The sequence below is a fragment of the Euprymna scolopes genome, chromosome 42 (genome assembly GCF_053919585.1).
Source record: "Euprymna scolopes isolate OS-2025 chromosome 42, ASM5391958v1, whole genome shotgun sequence".
Classification (NCBI taxonomy): domain Eukaryota; kingdom Metazoa; phylum Mollusca; class Cephalopoda; order Sepiida; family Sepiolidae; genus Euprymna; species Euprymna scolopes.
The window spans coordinates 29,935,832-29,946,656 of record NC_136523.1 but is presented as its reverse complement, the minus strand read 5'-3'; the positions used below and the strand labels follow the sequence as shown (position 1 = coordinate 29,946,656).

At 30.9% G+C, this 10,825-nt stretch overlaps 1 protein-coding gene across 1 annotated transcript in view; it reads right to left on the bottom strand.

The window, feature by feature from the left end:
- Nucleotides 1-4,179: 4,179 nt before the first annotated feature.
- The window catches only part of LOC145267150 (UDP-glycosyltransferase UGT5-like), a 37,254-nt gene continuing 30,608 nt past the window's right edge, over nt 4,180-10,825 (bottom strand). Inside the window, exon 2 of the mRNA XM_080123197.1 lies at nt 4,180-5,736. Within this exon, the coding sequence (XP_079979323.1) occupies nt 4,180-5,733 (1,554 nt within the window). The 5' untranslated portion in view covers nt 5,734-5,736. The remainder of the gene's footprint in view (nt 5,737-10,825) is intronic.

Sequence of the window (10,825 nt, the reverse complement as noted above, 5' to 3'; positions counted from 1 at the left end):
ACAGGCAACAATGCGCATGCCAAAAAACCTGTCACTGTTAATCTTGGCTCCTGCTACCGTCTCATACAATCTGATTTCTGTGTCGACGAAACTAATCTCGAGCTTGCTCATGACAAGCACTGTTATATCGTTGGCATAGGTAGAGTAGTTTACTGTGGAGGAAGCGTCTGACAAAGTGATACCATGTCGGACCGGATTCACCCTTAGCTTGCAAAGAAAAGGTTTCATAGAGCATAGATGTTAGAGAACATCTTGATGAATAAATCGGGATAAGCTGAAGGGTCCCAATCTCTTCTCATTTACTGGGTTTGCATAAAGGAGGTAAACCGATGAGTAAAATCGCAAGTCAAAATCTTTAACTCAATGTTAAGCATCGTAAAGTGCTGTTAATTATCCCCACCATCTTTGATTCTGCATAACAGCTTCATAATATTCCTAGAAAAGTATTTGGGGATTGAGCCATTCTCAAACCACAAGTTAAATAAAAACCATCAAAAAGAAAAGAAAGCTGTGTGACATCCTTAAATACACTTCATAGGAGCAGACCATCGATCCTCGGAGACTTGTTAAGAGCAGCCCACTTTAAAGCTTTGATGACTTCATCTTCCATACAACCTCCGCTTATTTATACATAATACTTCTATTTCAGTTGCCAAAAGGCGGGAAAAGCCAGCTAAATATGTGTTGAACTGCTCCAATGACAGACCAGGTTATGAAAAAAAAAGCTGGAAGTGAGACTAAAACGCCTCCAGAACGCTTCCGTTTGAGGTGTGAGTTCCAAGGATAAGGAATTTACTTAAAACAAGTTCAAATTATGTTTAAATTACACTCAACAATCACTAAAGAACAATAAATACAACAGTAATAATACAGAAATTGATATATAATAATATTAAATTAATATATAATATTAAATGTTAATAATAATATTAAATTGATATATAATAATATTAAATGTTAATAATATTAAATTGATAGATAACAATATGAAATCTTAATATTATATTGATATAATATTAAATTGATATATAATAATATTAAATTGATATATAATAATATTAAATATATAATAATATTAAATATATAATATTATTAAATATATAATATTATTAAATATATAATATTATTAAATATATGATATTATTAAATATATGATATTATTAAATATATGATATTATTAAATATATGATATTATTAAATATATGATATTATTAAATATATGATATTATTAAATATATGATATTATTAAATATATAATATTATTAGATATATAATATTATTAAATATATAATATTATTAAATATATAATATTAAATATATAATATTAAATATATAATATTAAATATATAATATTAAATATATAATATTATTAAATATATAATATTATTAAATATATAATATTAAATATATAATATTATTAAATATATAATATTAAATATATAATATTATTAAATATATAATATTATTAAATATATAATATTAAATATATAATATTATTAAATATATAATAATATTAAATATATAATAATATTAAATATATAATATTAAATTAATATAATATTAAATTAATATATAATATTAAATTGATATATAATAATATTAAATGTTAATATTAAATGTTAATAATATTAAATTAATATATAATATTAAATTAATATATAATATTAAATTGATATCTAATAATATTAAAAATGTTAATATTAAATTGATATATAATAATATTAAATGTTAATAATATTAAATGTTAATATTGTTAAATATTAATAATATTGTTAAATATTAATAATATTATTAAATATTAATAATATTAAAAATGTTAATATTAAATTGATATATAATAATATTAAATGTTAATATTGTTAAATATTAATAATATTGTTAAATATTAATAATATTGTTAAATATTAATAATATTGTTAAATATTAATAATATTATTAAATATTAATAATATTATTAAATATTAATAATATTGTTAAATATTAATAATATTGTTAAATATTAATAATATTATTAAATATTAATAATATTATTAAATATTAATAATATTGTTAAATATTAATAATATTGTTAAATATTAATAATATTGTTAAATATTAATAATATTGTTAAATATTAATAATATTGTTAAATATTAATAATATTGTTAAATATTAATAATATTATTAAATATTAATAATATTATTAAATATTAATAATATTATTAAATATTAATAATATTGTTAAATATTAATAATATTGTTAAATATTAATAATATTATTAAATATTAATAATATTATTAAATATTAATAATATTGTTAAATATTAATAATATTGTTAAATATTAATAATATTGTTAAATATTAATAATATTGTTAAATATTAATAATATTGTTAAATATTAATAATATTATTAAATATTAATAATATTATTAAATATTAATAATATTGTTAAATATTAATAATATTGTTAAATATTAATAATATTGTTAAATATTAATAATATTGTTAAATATTAATAATATTGTTAAATATTAATAATATTGTTAAATATTAATAATATTATTAAATATTAATAATATTATTAAATATTAATAATATTAAATGTGAATAATAAGAATAGCAAAATTGAGTTGTACTTACTGCCTATGTGAGTGCTAGCATATAGGATGCAAGAAGTAGAGAAACACACACGCGCGCACGTGCACACACATACACACACACACGATATAGTAACTAAAAAGAGGAAAAACGTTGCTTAATATTTATCCACGTTGTCCAGTTCAATCACCAAACCCCTCTATTGACTCACAAACTAACCACAGACTATTTGTCTCGATAAGGTTTTACTATTCAAAACACACTGGGGTTGACTTGACTTTGGTAAAATGGACCAAAAAAATAGGCAGAGAATATGTACGCCAGGCATGAAAAATTTGTAAAATCCAGCTAAAAAAAAAAGTATCCACCATTAACCAGCTTGACATGCTAGTGCTAATATATAGCTTCGGTATTATGAACTAGCCACAGAATGACATTAACAGGTTAGACACTAAAACAATTAAAATACATTGTACAGAATAATGTACAGAAACCAGTGTCTATCAAGATTGTATCTGATATGAGTCTCTCAGATATTGACCATCAACACTGAACAAGGAATATATAGATGCTCAATACTGAACCAGGAATATATAGATGCTCAATAAACTCGCTGAAAAGAGGATCGCTCCACTATGATTAGAAGAGAATGATAATGGCTGCCCAAGATCAAGGCTTGATGACCAATGCTTTTAAAAAGATGAGTGGTCTCAGCAATTGTAGGTTCTGCCATACAGAAGTAGAGAGTGTGAGCCACCTAACATCCAGTTGTAAACTTCTGCTGGGGGATGGCTCTTATGCAATGTGACACAATAGGGTGTACAAATATCCCCACTGGAAAAATCTGTAAAAAGCTGAATCTCCAATGTTGCAGCAAGTCTTGGGAACATTTACCAGAAAGAACATTTGGAAATATACGATCCATTATGACTATGAAATTCCTACAGCTACGTACCTAGAAAATTAAGTTTTAAGCCTGACATAGTGACTTTGGACGAGTGGGAGAAAGTAGCAACCCTAGTTAAAGTAAGTGTCCCTAACGATGCTGGCTTTAACAAAACTAAGGAGAAGATAACAAAATACCAAGTACGATATGAAAAGAAACTGGAATCTTAAGATCTCTATCATCCCAATAATTATAGGAGCAACCGGACTCATGAAAATGAATTTCAAAAACTATCTGTTGAATATATCCAGTGATCCAAGTGCAAGAGAAATGCAAACAATTGCGCTCAAAGGAATCTTAAAAAGATCTCTAGGTTGGAGTGATGAAATTATAGGTTCTTGTCTAGAATCCGGTTGGATGCCCCGTTCCCATGAAAAACAAAATGATAAGAAAATTAAAACAAAAATGAAAGAATACACGTAGGCTGATTTGCCAAACGTGGCCATGAATTATCCTTCCAACACAGACTTACTTACAAGCAGCATATTTCAGTGTATCGTATTAAAGAATATTAAAATTTACTTTCCCAGAAACTGGAACTAGTTTGAAATCGAGATGTTAGAGTCAAACCTAATTTTGTTAGAATCAGATGAAAAGAAAAATTAAGTCAAAGCAAATTGATAACAGAATGAAAACAAGCTTTATTCATATATTTCAATTAAAAACAAAAATAATTAAGATTGAATAGAAAAACAAATTTAATTTTGTTTTTGACTGCAAAATCGCTTGCAAAAAAAATAAAATAAAAAGAATAATTTTGATAAAAACAATTAGCATTATAAAAATAGTAAACCAAAGGTCAACAGCCAACAATTGAAAAGTTGACAAATCGACTTGATTGAGACGAAGATGTTTTCCACCATATTTGATCACGTGTTCAATGGCCGATGCAGCGCGTTCAGTTGCTGTTTCTGGTCGACTTCGATAGATTTCTGATAAATGTTTGATATTTGCTGTGTATTTAGGGTCGCCAAGAACATCAAGTATGCATTCTTGTAGTAATTCTTCGGTCAGGTCTGCAATGTCGAAAAATCGACCAATTTTTAAATATCCCAATTTACGTGAATTCGTGAACTGGTCAGCTGCTTGTGGGACACAGACTAAAGGTACACCGTGGTAGAGACTCTCGAACATTCCATTATTACCACAATGATAAATTATGAGTTTTGTGTTTGGGTGGGCCAATGCATCGTTTTGGGGTAACCATTTTGTCATTAAAACATTTCCTATTTCTTTTTCTTCGTCAGCTTTCCAGAAAATTCTTCGATTCAATTTTTGAAATACAGACATAAAAATATTTTTCAAATTATCGTTGAATTTAAATGTTGATCCAAATGACACAATTATGACTCCATGTTTTGCTTCGTCAAAGAATTTCTGAATATTTTTTGGTAAAGGTTTTGGAGGTTTTACTGTAAGTCCACCAACTTGGATTAGATTTGGCATTGATGGTTTTGGATAGCTGAGAACTACGTCAGAATTTTCCAGATATATCTCGGCTTTTTTAGAAAGTGCCTGTAGTTCTCTCCAGCTGAGTCCTGGTGCAATTTTGGAATAATCATAAGCCTCTAAGAGATAATATGTGGCAATATTGGTCATAATGTGGGTTACAGTGTTGATCAGTCGTTCATGAAAAGCCATGTTGGGTGTGTATGGTGTAAACATAAATGGACTCACTGATGTTGATATCGGTTGACCAGCGTCCAATGATATAATGGCCGAACTAAGAGCCGCAAAGGGAATTGATAAATTATATGGAATTAGTAAGCTGCATTTTATAAAAAAAAGATAATCAACAATTGCAAAGTCAAAGTTTTCCTTTCGTAATTTATCAAGGCCGGTTGTGTCATTTACGACTTGAGTACAAACTGCTTTTCTTGCTGCTTGCATGAAATGAAAACCCGAATTTCTTCCTTCTGAAGCTAATTCAATAACCTTGTTAAATACTTTCGTTGCATGGTATATTGTATTTTGTCCATATCTTATGCTTGGGATGTCTGGGGCACATATGCTGGAATCAAAATCATCAGGAAAGTAGAATTTTACCTGGTGACCACGTTTCACCAATTCTACAGCGACTGTGTTTGATTCGGACACATGACTATAAGACGGCATTGGAAAAGCTAAGATTTTGGCAGCGTACACTTGCTGTTGGCAATGAAGACTGAAAATTGCCAAGAAAATACAAATAGAAAAGCTGAACATCATTTCCTGAAAAAGAAACAATAAAAAATATAGAAAACTGAAACATAGATCTTATGAAAAGAAAGGAAAACACAAAATAAAAGAAACATTATAGGACATATCTGACGATGAAAGTCCGACAAAAAATATTTTAAATTTCTTTGCTACTCATATTCAACAAGACTCAGAAAAAAAATTTCAAATTGTAGCAGTTTGAAGGAAGAAACTTACAGGCATTTGAGGATCTCTACAGTGTAGGTGTGGGATTGTTCTGCTTGATGTTGTGTTCTATGTATTCGTTGGAATACATTACATTAGAAAATTTAAAACAAATACAGGGATGCAATATTGCAGAGATGGGAGAGTAGTTGGAGCTTGGTTGACAGTGTGGGACATATTACATTGGAGACTTATTTTGACTCTATACAATAGTGTGCATGTGTGTGTGTGTAAGTGAGAGAAAGAGAGAGAGAGAGAGAGAAAGAGAGAGACTAATTGTTGGCACTGGCCATATGTGGTCAAATGGTGAGTATCTTTCTATCATGGTAGAAAGAGTTCACTTTCTTTGCTGCAGGCTTAGCAATGTCTTCTATGAATTTGTTACAATGAATGCTAGTGTAATAATGGTGTGGAAAACCACAGCAATAAACGTCCATGGTTGGCATGTGCCCTCTGCACTCGAACCTAAAAACCCGTCCAATACGAAAATAAGAAAATAAACGAAAATTTAGGCGCTATTCTGGTTCGAGTTTACAGTATAAAATAGAAAACGTTTATTTTATTTTTTATCTCATGCACGTAAGGTTGCTGTTAGTTGGGAAGAGGACGAAAAGAAAAACACGATCGTTGGTTGGGGAAAAACAAATGATGGCTGGAGAGGTTCTTTGTAATTGTTGAAGGAAAAAAAGCTTTGTCTTAATAGCATTAAATGTTATATATTCATTTACATCTCCATTTCACTATAGATCACACACCATTTTCAGACATTGCCTTGGATATGTGTGCGGTCGTTTTTATCACATATCTGGAATAGTGCGTGGTGTCATCAGCAAATATACCTATCTCGCACACAATAACATTAGAAATGTCGTTTCTGATTATAAAGACCAATAAAGATTTTAATGTCACACTTGGGATACAACCATATTAATGTCATGTTGTTTGAATACCCGGATTTTTCTCTTGTCCTATTTTGATCACCTGGGAACAAAACAAACATTTTCCCAGGATAAAATGTTTCCAGATGTATATCCATGTGGTCTTGCTTTTGGGCAATTGTCAACCAAATCTAATAGTTTTAAAATATTCTTGTACCAAAAACTGCTATCTTTGACGATTTTGACAACATTTGACTCCCTAGGGAAGCAACCAGAATTTTCCAAAATCAAGTCAAATATTACGTTTTCAGACGTATAGTATATGATCTTGCTTTTGGGTAATTGTCAGTAAAATCTAATGGCCGGAAAAAAATTCTATATCCTGAATTGTACCATTTTTGCTATTTTGGGCTAAAAATAACCATTTTTACTCCTTTTAACCCCCTGGGGACGAAACCAAAAGTTTTCCAGGATAAAATATTATTTTTCCAGATATATGTCTATGTGGTTTTGCTTTTGGGCAATTTTCAGCAAAATATAATGGTCGGAACAGATTTCATATACCAAAAAGTGCTATTTTAGACATTTTTGACCCCTTTTGATCCCGTGGGGACCAAACCAAAATTTTTATAAAAAATTCAAGAATGTCACATTTCCTACCTTGCCTAGTTGTAACTTCATGCAAAATTTCAGAAAAATGTAATGAGTTGTTACTGAGAATCTTTGGAACGAACAGACGAACGGACAAATGGGAATTCTAAGGTCTAAATCCAACTAAGTCGGTGGACCAATATTATTATTAACCAATAGTAATAATTTAGATTTTTTTTCACTCTAAAACTAATTGCCACAGAAACATAAGGGACCACTGATAATGAAGGTCTGCGCCTACAGAGGAACTCTAAGTAGTGAGTTGAGCAGTAAGATGTTTGTTCACATTACATTTAAACTTATGGATCTTAGCATATTTGAGGAAGTAAGACATAGAGAAATCAGGAAACCTGGCATCTGAAGATATCTACAGTGTAAGTGTGGGATTTTGTTGATCACCTTTTTTTCAGCAGCTTTAGCAATGTCTCCAATGTATTTGTTCGAATTCATGTTGCCTGTGAATGTAGGCCGAGGAGTTTAAATAATGAACTCTCATCTAGAGTGTTATTATCCATGGAAAACGATGGCTGGAAAGGTTATTTGTAATTTGTTGAAGGAAACGAACTTTGTCTTGATAGCATTAAATCTTATCGTCCATTTATGTGCTCATTTAATTTTTATGACACGATCTACATGCTAAACTTTGTGAAGTGCTTTGAATATAGCAAGAGCTATCATCTTAGCGTCTTCCGCATTGTTCAGTGCTTTAATTTAATCGTTAGTAGAACGCAGTAGAACAGACTTGTCTTTTACAAAGTAGAGGACTAGTGCTTGGTTGATTAATGACTCAAAGATTTAAGTGCGGCTATTTCACTCATACAATCAGATCTAGTTTCTTATTTTATTTGATTTATGCCGGTTGTGTTGGAAGAACGGTTTCTGCCTTTTCACAGCTGCACAGGTATGAATGAATCTATTAACCTCGGATCATGAAGTTAAGAATATATCAAGAAGCGAGCCATGTTTATCTATTCAGGATTTTAGTGGTGGGTTATGAAAGTGACAGTCTGTAAAAGGGAATGCGATGTAGAAAAACTCTTGCAACTGCATCCATGTAGTTCGAAAAGCCGAATCAATTACTGCAGGCATAAAAACCACCAAATGTATGTGGACGTTGTAATGTAAATGAGGAGTTGCATCTATACTGTCCGAAATTTGGTCAAACAAGTCGTGGTTGAAGGAGAACGGCAGAAGAAATATAAATAACTAATGCTGAATTGCAAGCACATAAAAGTTTGTTCGTTCGATTCTAGATTTTGTGCCCTAATCAGTCGAAATCTTACGACAGAGTGGCAGGTATGAAGACACACCAAAGAAATCGGAAGAGGTGAGCAGTGCAAGTTAGTTTCATTTAGTGCTAGAATATCCAAAGAGTTTACTAGGAGGATATTTCTACTTCGTCTAAGTTAGTTGTAAGCCCTCATATATTTGTGCATGCTAGAATCAAAAAAGGAGGCAAATTTTGATTTGGTCTTGTGTTTTGGGATATCATTTTATTGAATTTTAGTGTCGATTAGGTGGAACGTGATTATTACGAGATCGGAAGTGTGATTTTGGGTGGGAGAGACTGTGGATCAGAAAGCCGGTCTCTACATCTCAGAAGATCGATAAACAGATTTCTCGTGGAGACGGCAAAAAGAGCCAAATGGAGATTGAGATCATAGCAAGATAAAGACACCCTCCTGCCCTAAGGTAATGAATTAGCGATGCAGGTTCGACGTGGTAACATAAATGGCTGAATAAAAACTCATTTGTCCCAAAAAACAGACTTGAATCGGAAAAGTCTGATGAGTCGCACGACAATGTTCACTCGACACAGGTCTGACCGTTTCTTTCTTAGAACTGCCCGCCTATGGGGCACTATTCTGTTGGCTTGCTTCTTGACCGACTAAAATATCGTTGCCTTCAAGTCCAATGTAAACAAGTTTGGAAAAGTCGGACACTCTACACAAGTCTGAACGCTTCTGCCCACTCCCCCCAGCAACCTGCTTTTGTGGTGTCTGAGCGCACCTCCAAATCACATGTGAGACGTGATTTTTCGAGAACTGTGTGAGACCATGGTCATTAAAAGACCATGGGCGCCATCTTGGATCTTTTCATTTTCCCTTCTCAGCCCGCAGGATAGACAGACATGAGCAGGTTTTTGCAGCAAGCCTTCTTTATTTTCCCCCACAAGACTTGCATCTATCATTTATGTTGAAAGCGGTTTGTTTTCGATGAGCAGAGAAAAAACGCAGGCACTCATAGAATGGACACACAAACAAAATAAAAGGTACATTCAATTTTATTGTACCTATTTACAATGCCTCCCCACGGGACAGAGTTAGACACCAGGGTCGTTTTTTAACGTGAAGAAAAGGTACAAAAATAAAAAATTGCAATCACTGCCATCTGGAATCACTGCCGTCCATACACAACGGTCTTGAACAAGTTCGCAAGAGATGATTGTTTTTTTTAAGAAGAAATGATTTGCTGAGATTTTATTATTTCCCCAGGCGGTGTAATGTAAAAATTCTTTTTTATCATGAGAGAGAAAAAAACTATTTTTAAGATTTTTTTCGATTTATTATACTTATCAGATGAATTTCTGTACAAAACATATCTAAGAACACTGCCAGGCATATAAATTACCTTTGTGTGAAATTTTCGAAAGATAAACTCAGCCGTTTCGGAACCTATGAGGAAGGAACATACGCACAAACTGACTTTTATATAAAAGTGTAGATAGATGTGTATGTGTGTGTGTGTATGTATTCTCAAAAGGATGAAACACTAGTGTCTGTAGGTATTTAATTATAGTAAAAAAAATAATTATGACAGCCTCTTTAAGAAACTCATTTCTTATCGTTGAGTGCTTTCAGTTGAATTAAGTCGGTCAATTTAGCTCTTATGCATAGATCATCGTATAACGATTAGATCACTGTTTGACTGACGTAAAGAACATTTAAAATTAAAATGTTTAAATTCAACGTTATTTCACGCGGTTACTGGTAGCCGAATGGATACGGTCTTTGCTAATCGAGTCAGAGCTGGCTCATGTTGCCGAGTTCGAATCTGTCGACTAGCGTTAATCGTGACACCCTGCACTGAACATTCCCGAAAGGATGAAACACTAGTTATAGTAAAAAAAAAAAAAAAAAAAAAAAGAATTATATATATATATATATATATATATATATATATATATATATATATATATATTCTGCCTACTTATTTTTCTCTCTACAAAGACAGTTAATAATTATTGTTCCCAATATTTATTATATTGATGTTTTGATTGTGGAGTATATACACTGTAAATTTTCCAATGAATTTTCCTTTTGGCAGAGTCATTGATCTGGGTGTATCTAGATGGCATTCCATTTGAA